The sequence below is a fragment of the Watersipora subatra genome, chromosome 11, assembly GCF_963576615.1.
Source record: "Watersipora subatra chromosome 11, tzWatSuba1.1, whole genome shotgun sequence".
Classification (NCBI taxonomy): domain Eukaryota; kingdom Metazoa; phylum Bryozoa; class Gymnolaemata; order Cheilostomatida; family Watersiporidae; genus Watersipora; species Watersipora subatra.
Window position 1 is genome coordinate 40,520,705 of NC_088718.1, and position 18,257 is coordinate 40,538,961.

Sequence of the window (18,257 nt, forward strand, 5' to 3'; positions counted from 1 at the left end):
TATCCGTAGCGCGACGTGCATAGTTTAAAGTGTTGTTTGGCATATTTAATTCCTTTATGAACTAGCTATAGCACTTTAAAACAGACTAAAATACTTCAATTGCAAACTATATGTTGAGAAGTCGCTCTAAAAATGATCTGTAATTGAGTCAGCATGCAAATTCCCAGCACCTAACAAACCTAGCGCAAAACAAACACAAGGCGAACACAATGACATCCTATACAAGATAATTAGAAACAGTCATAACTATCGGGTAGTAACCCCTAGCAACCGTGGCATTGTCCCTGACAACAATAAGAAATTGTCTAATCACGCCTCCTCATGGTTTTTTCACAGCAACTATGCTCATCAATACATTCCATAAAAGTAACGCTACAATGGAAGCTCAGAAATGCTCATCCCGTTGCAGAGTGATATGAAATACTAAAGTAATAGATTACACATGAGTGTGATTGTGATGTCTTTAGACTAAAATTAAATTCCCTTTCAAAGTGAGGTTTTTGGTTGCAAAAAATGATTACATGTGTATATACTGATTCACATGGAGACAGTCTGTTAACATAAGTTAGAGTAAAGGGAGAAAAGGAGTCACCGAAAAACCATTTATCAACAACACTATGTATATAGAGGGCTATTATAATAGATATAGCCATACCCAATCACTACAACATAGCCAGCAAAGAAAAGGAAAAAGAGGAGAAATATCTTCTACTCAGAGAGCAGATTGAAAAGTGTTGGCATGTAATAACAACTGTAATGCCAGTAACCATTGGAGTATTGGCGCAATAACACCTGAATATCAAGTGTGGCTTGTCCAAATACCGGCAACAATCAACTCAAGTCAGCTGTAGAAAAGCGCGCTATTGGGAGCGGCTAAAATCTTGTGGCAATTGCTCAAACTCCCGGGTCTCCTGTCGGAGATCCGGGAGTTTGAGCAATGGGTCTCCTGCCGGGTCAAGAATGGGTCTCTGGCCGGGTCTCCGATAGGAGACCAATTCTTGAGTAGACATTACATCCTGTTTGGGCTAACAGGGATGATGAAATAATTTATATCTAATATTTGTATATTATTATATAATATAATTATAATAATTTAATATATAATTTACTTTGGTTTTTTACAAATATGTAAAAACAAAGTTATTTTTGTGATTGCTAGAGCTCATGAACGGAGGATTCAGTGACATACATCGCAGTAGCACCGCAAACATAAAGTATTGGAAAACGCCAGAAGTATTTGCACTGCTAACTATAAGCAGTTTTTAATAACACTAGTGCCCTGGCACTGGGTTTGATGTGAGTGTTCATCAGGTCTGCCGATAAAACAGACGAAACAAGTAAATACTCAACTATTCTAAAAACATGAAGGTGAACAATTAGTACACGGGTAGAGTCAAGGCTGCTCAGCCAAATGTCTTGAGTTCAAAACCTAAACAACGCAGTTTTTTCAACCTCTATCCGTGACTTCAGACAAACAGACACGGCTCTTATTATAGTAAATATTTGTTGAACATTTTCAGGGTTGAATGACTAACATATGATTAGACATTTAGAATTCCCTACGCAAAAGTACATAAAAATCGAACAATTATCTGGTAACATAAGCTGTCATAACAAACAGTATACGAGTTCTTCAGTTAGAAACCTAAGGTTACAGAGTGGCACCCAATATCAACGAAGTAACCAATAATTTAAAACATGAAATTCTTTGTTTTTAACTCATGTAATGTTTGACTGTTTACTTCATATAGTTAAATTTAGAAGGCTGATACAGTTTAAGGAAAGCTTTATGACAAGATTGTGATAAACAGAGATGAATTTATGAAAACTATGATATCTTCGCAAAAATACAAACCTTCGACTAGTCTCACAGATAGCTACTTAGAGATGCGATACTTCTTGCAGGAGCGTGTTCTACATCAGTAGCATGTCTCTTATTATGCAAACCGGAGGAACACAGACTATAGGATCAAATTCTAATAAAGTGATTCATAATTGCAAGACTTTGAAAGTAGTTGGCCATAGAAAAGCTCAACCGTATCAATATCATATCTCTCTTGGGAATGATGATAATTTACTACAGAGGTCAACCAACACTTATAGCAAACTTGCTCAGTACACAATGAATTTAATTGAACTTTCGATCCACACATTTGGTGACCAATTGCAATTTCTGTGTGACAGCTACCTTGATGAGAATAAGTGTGACGGTCGATACCCTCTTAGAGAATAAATTATTATATTATATATTATTAGTGTGCTGTGAGAGATTGTCAGGTGTGCCAATAAAGCACAGAGAATAGTATATGCACAATAATTCTACCATCATGGAGGTGAATGGGCGGCAAGGGCAGTAGCGTGCTAGGTGAGAAAACAGAATGATGTGGGTTTGTCCGCCACCAAGACATCGGACAGACACGGCTTCATTATAGCAAGGACTAGCCGAATGTCTGGCGTTGCACGGGTATTAAAAACAGCTTAGAAACAGTGGCAGGTAATGTAGTTGCCATTGGCTAATTTGAGTAAGCTAGTGTCAGAATAGCTAAACTTACGAATAAGGACCGTGAAAGCAAACTTTAGTGACGTTGCGCGTAACACAGACTCGCTATGCGTATTTTACCCAAGATAAAAACTCATATCGCACAACTGATCCATTGTGTGCCGTGTAGCTTAATAGGTTAGCTTGTCGCTTTGTGAACGAGTGGTGCTGAGATCAAATCTTCTGCGATACGGAAGTTTCTTTACTTTCTTTGTCCGATGAGGACAAACTTTGAGATTTATATGTATGTATAGGTTAATTAATTAGCAGAAGTATTTATTAAGTTTTTGAAATGTGGACCAAATTAAACAAAATACAGATTTATTAGAAATATTTTTTCTGACTTTTTATAGCCTGAGCATTTGAAGCAGGTACCAGAATAAATTAACTTTAACTACAGGTGGGAGTTGGACGAAATATTAAACACTAAATTAATGATCATAACAGGAGCGCCATCAACTGTTACGGAGCCAGGAATAAGTGGAACCCAATCTCTCCAAGGATAGCTAGCCAACAGAGGCCATTGTCTGTGGAATATCAATTTAATAAGCAAACATGAAATCCTATATCATGTATATAGGCCCTATAATGTATATACCTGTACGTACCACTTGTGAATAATTGATGACACTTCTTGTAAAAAAGTTTTAAAAAAATCAATGACAGGCTGCATAAATTATGCAGTTGATGATTTGCAAAGCTAGCAGCAAGCGTAAGCCCAGGGGGCGTCATTATTTCAATACACAAACAGCAAAAAATCTGTGAAATCTAGAAAATTCCATCCAGTTGTTTATGCAGACATACATGAAGATCAACAGATTATTGTTAGCCGAACTTGTTGAAAATCTGATCTACCAGTAACATTATAGACGGAATATTGCATATGAGTTGGCATGATGACACACGTAAGTCGGAATTACGCAGCTGAACTAGCCTGGATGAACATCAGTTCAAGATTGACCAATAAAGTTATCATAATAGACTCCCTAGCTTGATAGTAAAGTTGAACCCAAATAACTTCGCACGACAAAGCAAACGGTTAAGGAAATCCGATGAACAAAGGATTGGAGAGGGCTGGCCAAATAACAGTAGCGACCAATTGCTATAAAAACATCTGAAAGTTTAAGGAATCACATAGAGTCAAACTGATGATGTTGTGTCGTACTCTTTACAATAATACGAGTCGGGTCTGTTCGTATGTCAATCTGTTCAACGTTGGAGGTAGAGAAAGATTGCAGCATGTGGGATTAAAACCTGTGACACTCAGTTTCATAGACCGACACCCTAGCATCAGCGTCAATCGACCACCTTTAAGCGTTTTGGCGAAATTGTGCAGATAGCCATTATCTGTGCTATATTAGCCCGCCTGATGATCTCTCACAGGAAACTAGACTGTCGGAGTACTAGTATATATTTTAATAAGAATCTTGTTCATTCGTCTGAAGCCCCGGTTAAAGGTTTAGAAAAGGTTTGCATCATACTGGATTCATACTTGTGACATTCAGCGTAGCACCCCAGCAGCCTACCAATGCTAATTGTCCAAATTCCAAAATTTTCGAATAATTGCGCACATACTTATTATCTGTGCTGTATCAGCACTCTTGACTATCTCTCATGACACACTAGACTGCCAGTCTTCATAATTCCATAATTTCATTTTTCAGAAGCCAGGGGGGTCAGAGGTTTGAATAAAAGATCGCTTTCATGAGACCCAAATTCGTGACATTAAACTTAGTAGACAGAGACTCTAACACCTGCACCAATCGATTGCTTTTAGGTATTTCTGAATAATTGTGAACATACATATTCTCTGTAGTTTATCAGCACAACTGACGGACTCTAATGGCACACTAGACTACCAGGTACTAAAAGAATAATTCGTTGTTTTATGCCAAGATGCTAGTCTCCATAATTCCCAAAACAAACGATCAATTTTTATTAAAAATTTTAAATGAAAATGATGAGAAATACATAAAGAGCTTTTTCAAATAGTAGTTTAAAGCTTGAGCTGTAAGAAAATAATACTAACACATTTCCAAGATAAACTAAATCATTAGATTAGACTTGAACAATCCACAAAAACAGAAAACATAGGTTATTTGACGAAGATCGGCCATGGCTGGATCAGAGGATATAATCGTTAAGTAAGCACTTGGCACAGACGGTCTCTCTGATTAATAATCAATAATAACAAGCAAATCACGCTGAGCTGATCAATGATTGGTAATGCTCGCTCACTATTTATAAAGTTTCTTTTCAAATTCAAATTAGCCTCTGATAGAAGTAATCTGTTCCAATTAGTTTCAGTAAGGGTCGTGCTCATTTTGGATTGATTTACAATATTGTAAACTAGCGCTAGGCCTAGCGTTGTTAGCCATGAAAATCAAGGATGACTGACAGAAATTTGTGACAGACATGAAAAGTCATGAAAAGACTTAGTTGTGATGGCAGCAGTTCAGCGACAAGGATAATCTAATGAAAGTTTATACATATTTTATGCATAAGAGTGAAAACCCGTAAGTTAAAAATTCCAATTAGAAACCTTCCAGAACTTTAGAATTATTGTGCACATACTTATTCTCTGCACTTCATCGGCACACCTGATGATCTCTCACAGCGAACCCAACGACCAGAGTAATAGTAATAATAATACTTTATAGGCGTAACATAGTCTTGATAAACTCTACCAAGCTTACATCGTAGGAAAGTTGCATGCACTAGCCTCTTATTTACGGCCAAATTAGATAGTCAGATTTAAATGTAAAAGAGCTTCTTGTTTACTAAAGAACTAGCAACCGGTATTATGAATCAAGGAATCGTTTCACAAAATGTGAGACCTACCGGCCAATGTAGCCGGATTCGGAGCTTCTTCCAGAAGCATAGGTGGTAAGCCCATAGAATCCAGCTCCTGGGCACCATAGGTCATGTATCCCTCCGTCGTGACGACATTACCTTCTGCAGTCTCACCATAGCCTGAAATAATCAAAGAGTTACTCAGAAAACTGCCTGCAGGCTGAGAGAAACATTATTTGCTAATAAAGAAATCAAGAGTTGCGTGACACAAAACACCAATCATGGTAGCTGATACAAGACACTAATAATGGTAGCTGACACAAGACACTAATAATGGTAGCTGACACAAGACACCAATCATGGTAGCTGACACAAGACACCCACCAATCATGGTAGCTGACACGAGACACCAATCATGGTAGCTGACACAAAACACCAATCATGGTAGCTTAAAAATGAAGAAAAATTTACTCAAAGAAACAACTGCAAAGAATGCGGTGTTCTAACCCTGTTGGTTAAATGGCAGTGATGTGCTTGAGACAAATATACTAGTAACAGAGTTCAAACAAAAATACTTCAACAAATGTAAAACATTGCGAAAAACAGACAAAATAGCTATTCAGAAATAAACACAAAAAAACATTTTGTCGTTCTATACTTATTTTATACTAATTCTATAGTCACTGCATAGTCACTGCATATTCACTCCATATTCACCATACAGTAACTCTATAGTAACCCTATAATCTCTCCTAATTTAAACTTGAGACTACGCTCAGAGACCTTACACATCACTGAACATTGTAGAAGACGTGGAGAGACATGGAAATGAAAAAATGAGGGGAGACATGGCGAACCCCAGATTGCGCATGTAAATCAGTCAGCCCAAAGGCCTCACAACTGACACTTGTACAGATCTTTGTGTGAGTGCAAGAAACAGGCAATCATAGACTTCCTAAAAAGCTGATACTTTCCAAGAAATACACAGGTATATACACTGTAAAAGAGTTAGTAGTTTAAATTTAGTGCCATAGACACATGAATCATTCCATGTTATCTTATCTAAGTATGAATTCAGAATATAGTCCCCATAGAGTTATGAATGAAATGATATTCTCACCGAAATAGTTTTCTCCAGACTTCTCAACCTGCTCGATAGCCTGCTGCATGCTGGGGCTGTCGATATTACCAACATCATCCAATGAAATTTCTGCATTTTCATCAATGGCAGCCATTAGAGGAGCTTTTGAAGCCTTAGTATCTCCGATGCTAGATAAACAAATCAAGAAGGGGATGTCTCAAAACCTCCGCTGTACATTTAGTGAAATAGCAAGGTTCATCATGAAACACACATTATATACTACTCTGACATACAGTAAACGCTCCTACAATATAAATAATATGTTCCGAAAATGTTTACGCAATAGGGATTTTGTGTTATACAAACAGTAAAATATGTGTAATCTACCTAATCCATGCCACGCTCGTCCCAAACCCACCCCTTTGACCCTTCAAAAAAGAACAAAACTAAACTTAACTTTTTAATTTAGTGACCATACAGCAATGATGGTATTATTGATTTGTAACAGCATATTTTTTCTTATCATTTTTATTTGACTTAAGGTCCATGATTAACTCTCGCTATTTAAATCAAAATTGCGAACTTCACCGACATGACACTTTACGTTATATTAAATTTCACATGTTATACATAGCAAAGACTTTCACATGTTATACATAGCAAAGACTTTACAAAAGTTCTTTACATCAAGTGGAATTTATGTTACATGAATATCTAATGTATTCCACAAGTAGATATTTTATAAGCAAAAATCCACCATAATTAATGTGAGAGAGAGTGGATTTTGAAGCAAATACAATAAAAAGTTTGTATGTAGTTTTTCCTAAGTAGAGGCTCCAATGTATAACAGCTTTTAGTTTTTTGTGCTTAAAACATAGCTACAAAGACAGTTGATTGATTTTGTTGTATTTTATTCAATAGCACGAATAAAATAACCAAATACAAATGTCGCAAGATTTATTATCAAGAAAGACTCAAGCAGGCTAAAATTTAAGCCTGAGATCCTTCGTTACGTATAATGATCATATTGAACGAGGTTATGGCATGACTTACTTTGGCAGAACCATAGTGTTAACGCTATGAGCCCTTGATGATGCTCTTGTCATCACAGAATCAGCTGTATCTGGTCTCTAAAAAGTATACAAACATACGGCTTTAGTACATTGATACAAGAATCAAGGAGTTGCATTCCCTACAAGAAGGTAATTACTTTAGCTTAACACTAGGCCCTCAGCATTTAATAATTTTGTTGACAAAATATTTGTATGGTGTTCTCTTATTATAGATATTACAAGAACAAAAATATATGTGTATGTAAAATTGATGTAACTTCGCAGCGCATTGTTACAATGATGAGGATATGAACTGAAAAGTACAACCATGTGACTGTTTTTAACTCTTAGAAGTCTAACCTTTTAAACCCAAGCAAGTCTCCTAATCCTAGACTGTATGAACAACTTTCAGTCGACTCTGAAAGCACTTAAGGTAGCACAACTCCTTTTGAACTAAATATCATATTAAAGCTCCAAATTAGAACTCAATAAAAAACAAAAATTAAATATAGTAAATAGTTTTTTTCACTCTTTCAAAGAAGTGATATTTTAGAAGTAATAAAAGAAACATAACGATTGAAGTACACTGAGTCTGGCAGAGTGTGTATATTTGTTATTAATAGAAAAGCAAATAGTTTTAGTGTAAAGCCTTATGCTGAGGAGAAAAAACTCTTTAGTTTGACTTTTTAGTAGCTTGCCTAGTTTTTATTTTCGTTACCAAGAACCTCAATCAGTGTCATTAGAACCTATTGTTCTCACGTCAGCAATTTATCATTTCTTAGTCAGTTAGAGATGCCTTCTGAAATTTGGCAGTTTCTCCAGAACCGATAGTCTAATCAACTTGAAACCTTTGCTGAAAACATATACCGCACACAGCGATCAAAGTTTAATAATCCTACATAAATTGGAACTACAACAAGAGCTAGTGTTTTATTTACGGCCGTTTTAATTTTTTGGTTTGTTAAAAGCGCCCATTTTATTTTGGCAATATATCAAGAAATGATAATCCAATCAACTTGAAACTTTTAAAATATGCTAAAAACATGCACCGTACAAAGGGACCAAAATTTTGTAATTTTAAGTAAACTGGCCGTACAGAAGTGCAAAATGAACAAGTGTTTTGTTAGTAGCTGTTTTTCATTTCGTTCGGATAGAAGTGTCATTGGTATTTTAGCCAATCTATATTTCTATAATCTATAATCAATTTTATATATCTCAAGAACCGACAGTCCTATCAACTTAAAACTTTGGAATTCTAATAAAAACCTATGCCATACAAAGCCACAAAAACTCCGTAATCATCTGTAAACCGGAAGTATGTAAAAATGAAGCATAACTATGAAACCGAGTTTACTTGTGCGCAGGATCGGGTGGAAAAACATACTTCCGAGTTATCTTGGGCCCAGGCTTCAAAATATTAACAAGATTAAAAAAGACCAGATAAACTAAGATAATTTGCCATTTGTTGTCAAAGGTGATGCCAAATTTGAAGTGGCAGATGTCAACATTATTTATATTTTTACTAAGAGTTGTCGTCCCATAAGACAATTACTTTCAACACAAATAAATTCTGCAAGCATAACAGGAGAGAACTGATAGTCTCATTATGCACTACACAATTGTCAATTTATCTGTAGCTTTAATTAGTGTTTATAAAGTACTCTAAAGTAATCTATATCATTTTATTTATGATACTAAAACAGAAAACTCAATATATGTATAGAATGAATGAAAACATCTTGAGTTGGCACATGAGTAGAATTCTGAGAGAAAACAACTCCATGATTGTACTTTTCATTTGCTATCAGCTTTTATACTTTTTAATTATGCAAATGTTTGCCATTAATCATAAAAAGTGGAGGAAAACTCCAAATATGAGATTTAAGAGTTGCTGCACTTCGAAATACAAAGTGAGTAGCATCCAAAGCAAAAAGAAAAAGTCATTTGACCAGTAAATCACCTAAGTTGTTATCCTTGATGCATTCTGTCTTATCGCGATGTACTTGTAGCAACCTATTCAAGAAATCGCTTTTCCGAACCAAATGGAATTTTAGTCGATGCAAATAGTCATTTGAATTATCCATTTTTTAAGACCAGGAAGGAAGATTAGTATTATAATACGTTTCACAGTATTTTAATATTAATTGAAGTATGAAAACAGTATTTTAATATTAATTAAAATATTTAAACACAATTCAGAGTGTTTCACAAGCTGTCAATTAGCTATAATAAACCACAATATTTATAGTAACTATAAAGATGTTAGCCGCAGCATGCTGAGAATTGATTAAACCACATACAGTATATATAACTATCCCAGCGCATAGTCCCTTCTCTCTTTGTTACACTAGTTGTACATTTTGAGGGAGACAAAGACAGAAATACACTTTCTCTGTAGCTTTGTAGCCATGAAAACTACATGCATTCAAAAGAACTGCTCATAACCAACTCTTGTGAGAGAGAATGGAGAGAGCTTACAAAGAAAATCTACAAACAAGCAATTGACTTAATCATAGCTTGGAACTTTGCAAAAAATTCATTAGCATCCATTTTGTAGGTTACTAGCCACACGATAAAAACTATACTACAGCTAATATCATGCATACAGATATTCAGGGCCTCATCTAGGAACTAAAGCTCTCAATACAATAGGTACACATACTAGCTGATACTAGGTAGCACAAGGGAGACAACTTACGGTCATGATTGACTAGCAAATCACAAATGAGTATACTATAAGCAAACATACAAACAAGACGACTTTGCTTTAAGCAAATGACAGGAAAGAAAAATATTGCAATTAGAAACTGCCTTGCAAAAAGAAAATGACAGATATATCTGTGGAGCAAGGGTTTTATAAGATGTACAGAACTGTAGGTGAACAATATGAAACTTTGGATGTTCTGAGAAGTTGTCTACCCTATTTTGGCACTAAATCAGAAAGGTTCAAGTGATTTGGTTAACAGCAAGTTTAGATGTGAAATATGGACAAGTAAGGGAAGACAAATGAAGAAAAGACTAAATGAATGCTATTTATTTGCATCAATTTTCTACTGATAGGAATAATAACAAACGTGGAAGTTCAAATTTTACTTTTGAGACGTTTATAATCTAGATAACTACCAAATCCTAGCTCTAAGTCTGCATCAATTACCTGTTTTTTAAATACCATATGTGAAATCTGATAATAATGAGACTCAATAATCGTTTTATTTTTATCTGCAATTTTAAAAAACATTTTATTTTTGAAAATTTTTTATGTGAAAACCAATTATTTGATTTGGTAATTCATTTTAAACTTACATGTATATGATAAATGTTGCACACTTGCTACATTAACATTTGAATGGAGCATTATTAAAGCGCAGTTTTTCAGACCGAAACATGACAAAATTAAAAGGTACTATAATTTTATTACAAACAGAAATGCATGAATTCGAACAACTTGCTGGTTATTTTCAAGTATATCAGCAATATGCTGTATATTGCGAACAGCGAACAAAACTGTACCTTATTATTAGTGAAAGACGAGAAATGGGAGGACTGAATGTAACAAAGTTAGCTGGTGTCATTGCCGCATGCCCAATACAGTAAAAGACCCCACGCTCTCTAACCCCCAACAAAGGCCACAACCGCAGTGGTCTCATAAAACATGAATGAGTTGAATTGTTGGACCTATGCATTGTCTATCATCTCCCGAAGGTAAGCATTAAAATTATTCACTGCCCAACCTTTTTTGTGAGAGTAAACAGAAAACTTCTATTTTTTGGAAATAATTGTTCGGAACTACAAAATCAAAGAAAATATAGAAGTATTAGTAAGCCAAAGGAGGGGGGGGGGCGTTTAGAAAGGCCCACCTTGTTGCAGTAAGGATGTGTAGTTTAGGAATATGCTTTAAATCATTCCTGTGACTATTAGCTTTCCCCTTTTGCACTATGCTAAGTTGCTAGTATTATAAACTGCCATTAATTTTTAGCTACCGTCAATATAAAACTCACTACTTTACAGTTGAGTTGTCTGCCCATGATGCGGTAGAGATGACTACTACTATTGCCTAGGCATTTGATTCATTTTGTTATTACTTTTATCAGCCATTTGATTGGCCAATTTACTACACAGTGGCACATGGGTAACTGCCTGCTATAATCATTATTAGCTTTTTTGCTCTGCCTTAAATTTCACTGTTCACTCTATTGTTCACTCTATTGTTTACTCTATAACTCTGTAGAATCTTATAAACAACAATTTGCTATCATTATTAGCTTTTTTGTCTGTGCTCTATCTAGATTTTACTGTTAACTCTATTGTTAGCTCTATTACTCAGTCAATTATTTATTACACCTAAGACTCACTCGAGTGAGTGGAATATATTTGTATAACATAACTCTTTCGACCTCTGCAATTATTATTTTTCACACAACAGTATCAATCATAGAAGGCTTCACTATAATTATGATAACCAGGTCATCAACATAGCACTGAACACTTGAAAGTACATGAACCAAATTATCAAAAGTTGTCTGTCCCATATTTGGACGACTCCTTCAACTTGCTCACTTTAACACTATTATTTATTGTACTATTATTAGATTACAATTTTATATCATACTTACATCTTTCATGCTGCTTAAGATTTCGTCAGCCCCTTCAAAAGAGTTTATAAACTCCTTATAGAATCTCATCTTCAGCTTACGGTTTCTGATCGAAAGACGACCAACGGTCGCAAAGGAGAACTCAATGTTCCTACCGGCTGTAAAAAATGACTGCAAGTATAAGAATAAATCAGAACAGCCTAATAAATAATTTTAAATGATAAAATTGACAGATCTCAAAGTAAAAAGTAAACACGGGAGTTAAATCTTTGTTGATGCGCTTAAAGTGCTTTGTTGATAACTTGTAACTGTAACAACTTCTCATATAAACAGAGAGCTGCACTAAATGTGCAATTATCATTCATGCTGAAACCAATCGAGTTGTCACATTAAAATGGCTAATAAAAATTTTTTCACTTGTTTGACGTGTGAATTTTCATGCTTGCAGCTAATTCATCCAAACGTAATTAATTTCTAATTAGATCAGCAAACAGATTTATGTGTTAAAATAACTTGTTTAAACAGCAGTCTAACATTCGTTGACTCAAAAGATTTGACTATCTTCAGCCCCTAGCGTGAACATGTTTATATTGAAATAACACCAAAAATACCACCTAGTTCTAGCTATACCAAGAAAGGTGGCAAAGGGTAGACGATGTCAATAGTTTGGTTACCTGCAATTTTGAACAGAAAAATAACTTACAATCATTCTAAATGGCCAAAAATTCCCAATGCTTGTTTAAGATACACAAAGCTAAAACAGTTATAAACCTATGCTACTCTAATACTTTCAGCTCCAAAATTAAAAAGGTTCCTTGGTTTTGGAGATGGTTTAACAAACTCCTGCCATTTTGAACCTATGCTGGTTTATTGTAACAAAAACCTGAGCTGCACACATTGTACTAAACTGCACGCATTGTACTAAACTGCACACATCGTACTAAACTGCACACATTGTACTAAACTGCACACATCATACAAAACTGTACGCATCGTACTAAACTGCACACATCGTACTAAACTGCACACATCGTACTAAACTGCACACATTGAACTAAACTGCACACATTGTACTAAACTGCATGCATCGTACTAAACTGCATGCATCGTACTAAACTGCACGCATCGTACTAAACTGCACGCATTGTACTAAACTGCACACATTGTACTAAACTGCACGCATCATACTAAACTGTACGCATCATACTAAACTGCACACATTGTACTAAACTGCACACATTGAACTAAACTGCACACATTGTACTAAACTGCACGCATCGTACTAAACTGCACACTTCGTACTAAACTTCTCACAATGTACTATAACCGACTGAAACATCTATTTATATTTAATGTTGCACTAATCCAATAATCCTTCAACCTTTATAAAAGATCAAACACGCTACAAACAATAGATTAAATAAAATTAGTCAAAATAATGCCAATAAAATTATTTAATAAAGAGCGTATGTAATTCACATCATAAACCATTCAATCACATATAACAAGATGTTGACCGTAGTTCAGACTGAGCTCAGCACTAATTAGCTAATCAAATGCTAATGACATATAATGATGCCCGCCTTAACCAAACTTTGTTTAGGAGTTGCGACCGCTCAAAAGCCTTAGAAGAACGAAACAACTTTTGATCAAAACTTGGAAAATATCTGGTCCGAGTATGAAGTACAGTCAACTGGCTTGTGATGGATTTAAACAAAAAATTTTTGAACAAGCTCAGAGGCCTTGTACACAGAAAATTTTATCACTCATAAATAACAATATAAATTGATGACTGGAAAAGAGGATATTAGCTAAAAAGGATTAAATGGGAGCAATAAAATGTCAGCTACTAAAACTACTAGCAAATGCAATACAGAAGACCTATTGCACAGAAGTGTATAACATTGCAACTTGAAAGATCCTTTCTTGGGCATTAATGTTTTTTCAACGTACAGCCTAACTTCAGAGTTAACTCATTCTGAGATCTTCTATATCGAGTAAAAACATGGAACGTTATGGCAAATATTTGTTAAAACAAATATTCCGATAAAAATGCCCTGTAATTCAATTCTTTTTTTCACTGCAAAAGAGTATTGAAAGTAATACATACAGAAGTAAAACCAATGCCATAAAAAAACTATATTAAACATCAGATACAACAAACGCATTACCACACATTATTAAACACACTATGTTTAAAAAAATTCAATTGAAGAAATGATAGTCAATAAAAAGGTTTTTTAATGTTACTTTGCTTTAGAAGTACAAGAACAGAAGTTTAGCCATGGTGATGTGAGGATTCAGGAGTTGGTGTCATAATTTGCTCTTAACTTAAACTAAGTGACGTTGAAACATTCTTATCCTATAAATTCATTACTATTTTTTATGTCGTCTTATTTCTGACCTAGCTCTTCGCTTTCACCTATGCAATTTTGATGATTTGAGAAACTTTCAATGCCGTACGTCGGAAGGTACTTCGAGTGTACAGTAAAAAATCTACTAAAATTTCACAGCAACTTTTAGAATAAGTTTTATGTTATTGTACATAAAGGTTTAACTTTAGTTCCGTAAACTGTCATCAGAAAACAACCGATCACATTAAAAAATATATAGCAAGTTTCACAGCAAAAGAGGAAAAAATGAAGACCAAACAAACCACTAAGAGCTCGTGAAAACTCGTTGATAACATCCCTGACACACTCTTCTACTACGTCTCTGGTGAAAGGAGTATCGAAAGCGACAGCAGAGTAGTTCAAGTCAGATACCTGCACCTGACCTGCAACAAGTGGAGAGCTTGTAGAATTCCAAGATGCTTTTTGTTGGTACCTTCTATAATTGTTTTGAAATCTATACTATATATATACATGGATAGAAATATATAGATATATATGTGAATGTATATGGATACTTGACAAAATTTTTTTATTTTTGAACAGTTTAATTTTATTTAAGGAGCAGCAGTGGTTCAGTGGTTAGTACGCTGGCATATAATCAGTAGGTCAGGGGTTCAAATCACGGAAGGATCATTGGTGGTGCCACAATTGCTTTTGCACCAAACTCCATGCACAGATGGCCATAGTATATTTAGTTCAAGGACAAGTCCGGTTTAGAATAAAGTGCCATATATGCAGCAGAGAGGGAACAAATCTTGATAAAAAATTAAATTAAAATTTTAACGAATAACTTTAGTATTAAAGAAGAGGTTGACCAAGTTTGACTCATACAGAATATTACGCAATGAATTATACCAATCTATTTTTCACTCAGTCAGAATATGGTTGACAATGATTGACTCACTTTTTTCGTTTTTCAGGCATATGCAAAATTAGCTAACAGAACAAGTGCCAAAAGGAATAGTAAACAAAATATCAAGATACACACAGACCTGTACACCTGTAAGTCGAGAAGTTTGTGTACATTATAAGACTGTTGAAGGCTTATCAGTAATGTCAACATATTTCAATACATTGTTTGCCATTCTCAGAAATCATGCTCTTGTAAAATGAGCAGCTGTTGGCATCATTGTGAATGAGTTCTCAATAAATTATTTCAGAGACTTAAATTGTTTTATTACCGAGAAAAGGTCAATGAAAGTTATTACAAGAAAAAAAGAAAAAAAAACATTTCAACCTCACATATATTAAAGTGTGTATAGCCACATGTGTGTACCAATACAATACGTATTGCTACACGGATAGATCAACTTTCTAACTTTCTTTTATACTCTTTGACTTTCAGATGTTTCTCATTGATCTCTACAAAATTTTACTGCAATCTTTTCTTTAACATCCATGCTGTTTAGTACTGAGTGACCCTGCTGTAAAAGCATTCATAAAAGTTATTTAAAAAAAAATTCTGCTGACATTTGAAAAAAGCCAAAGTAACTTAAAAATAATTTGCAATAAAATGAACTCCTAAGAGAGCATAACTTACAACGAAAATAGATTGATAAACAGAATCTCAAAAAAGTAAGAATGAAGCGACTTATTATTTAAACTTAAATAAGAATTAAGCTAAAATTAAAACACTGAATAGTAATTCTAAAAAATTCTAGCAAACTGAGGCCAATATCCTAACCCAATATCCATTCACTATTAAAGACATAACTATTTCCTGTCATGTGATTTGGTACACAGAGTCAAGTGGTAAGACACTCATCAACCCAGTTCTCCAACACCCCTCAATTACAGTACTATAGCACATTGCTTTATTGTTTCTTGATACATTGATAAACCGAATCTTCGATGATCTCACAAAGACCAAGTAATTGTTTGCTCATGCCTATTATTAAGATATTATGCCTCAGTCTAAAGGCAAAAAAATAATTCGCAGCTTTTGTCAAAAACCAAAGACATGAAGGTAGTCAAAGGAACAGAAACTCTTGCGTTTGAAGAGACCTTAATGTACACGCTCAGCAACAGCGATATGCAAACAGAGACTTGGCAGATAATCAGACCTGACAGATCGGCTGTAGGACTCTGCAACTGATGATAACTGATAATGAATCACCAATTATCACCAATCACCAATTATAGTTACAATAATAGTACCAATAATAATGATATTACCAATAATAATAATAGTTACCAATAATCACCAATTATAGTTACAAAGAATGAAAGAATTAACACTCAACTAGTAGCCCAAAGCACTGCTGAAACATAACTAACCATTGAGGTGATGCTTAGTTGAAGAGATCTGATGTTGTTGAGCGAATCGCTCAGAAAGTACGAAAACAGGCCTCTGAACCAAGAGATATTTGTTGTTGCCGACATCACTTTTTCTGTGCAAGAATGTAAACTGACCCAATCCGGTTATGTTTACTCCCTACAAAGCATACAAACAAATTTAATTGCATGATTTGCTGGTGAGGTTACACAAACAAAAGGATATCAATCCTAGGCATCTTTGTTTCATTCACGTTACTAATTTATTGGTCAAGTGTATTTACATGAATGCGAAATGAAGTCATTAAAACTACTCTACTAGATATAAAATACTTCATCACCAATTCAAATTTTTTTATCGATAAATTTTACCACAGAGTTGAAGAAACATGCTTAGTACTGCAATAAACATAAAAAACTCATAAACTTTTTGCAGCTGAACTATAATACAAATGGGTTCCGGTTTGTTAATCTTACAATAAAAACATAAAACTTAACACATTTTCATAAGAACATGTTGATAATATGAACCCTGACAATTCCAACATCTCCAAAGTCTCTATCAGCAGCTAGTGATAGTAACTCTATAATACAGTAAAATCATGGCAAGTAGACTTATTCTAAAATGATAGTTTTGCAAAGATGAAAGCTTGTAACATTTAAAAAATCTCATTCTAAAAAGGCTTTGAGTGTTTCAATTAAAACACTTAATACAGCACAAAAAAAGAAATAAACTCAGGTCCTCAAAAACTATAACAAGCATCAACCAACTACATACTAACCTTGCCTTTCTGCATTTGACTGTTGATGTAGGCTGATACATAGTTCCAGACATTTACAATATCTATAAAAGAAATATTCACATTGTTTCACAATTAAGACTTTCCGTAGCAATTTGAGAGCAAAATGTTAATATGTACTAGCAAAAATTTTGATAATAAATTGCTCTAGCAAATTCTTTTAACGTAACAAACAGACAGATCAATTTTGAACTCTTATTGGTACTCATATATGACCATCAGGCTAATATTGTCCCACAAACAACTTAACAATTCTTTTTATTCCCAAAATAGTTACCCCTAAATACTAACTGGTTGAAATCAAAAATCGATTACATAGTTTCATTTCACGCTATGACAAAATAGAAATTAAAACTATTGAGAATACTCGTGCTTACCATCGGCAGACGCTCCCGTACGCTTAAGTTTATAGAACCTGTTGTCTTGAATGTTCCCAGCAATATTCTCTTCTGATGCTGCTTGTGGCATGATAAGTAAATTGAAAATCACTAAATAAAAATCGTGTATTTAACGAGATTCTGTTCAAAATCAACTTAAAGTAATGTCTTCTGCCTAGCAGATCATTCTCTTCTTCATGCCGAAACGTAGATTAGTTACTAGGCTAGAGTGACGTTGCTATGGTATAAAGCGAAGTTAATTGGTCAATAACGGGATTAAGCGCGAATGAGCGCGAGCATCCTTGACCTTAACATAATATAGCTCGCATCGCGCAGCCTTGCTCTCTAGCTAGAGC

The 18,257-nt window shown here is 34.6% G+C and overlaps 1 protein-coding gene across 1 annotated transcript in view; it reads right to left on the reverse strand.

Moving 5' to 3' along the window:
• LOC137408384 (coiled-coil domain-containing protein 81-like) overlaps positions 1-18,038 on the reverse strand; it is a 40,021-nt gene extending 21,983 nt beyond the window's left edge. The window contains exons 1-8 of the mRNA XM_068094896.1: positions 17,902-18,038; positions 17,507-17,568; positions 16,728-16,884; positions 14,714-14,833; positions 12,079-12,215; positions 7,467-7,543; positions 6,453-6,601; positions 5,381-5,512 (exon numbers count right to left, since the gene is read on the reverse strand). Coding sequence (XP_067950997.1) covers positions 5,381-5,512; positions 6,453-6,601; positions 7,467-7,543; positions 12,079-12,215; positions 14,714-14,833; positions 16,728-16,884; positions 17,507-17,568; positions 17,902-17,992 — 925 coding nt within the window. The 5' untranslated portion in view covers positions 17,993-18,038. The remainder of the gene's footprint in view (positions 1-5,380; positions 5,513-6,452; positions 6,602-7,466; positions 7,544-12,078; positions 12,216-14,713; positions 14,834-16,727; positions 16,885-17,506; positions 17,569-17,901) is intronic.
• Positions 18,039-18,257: the final 219 nt, after the last annotated feature.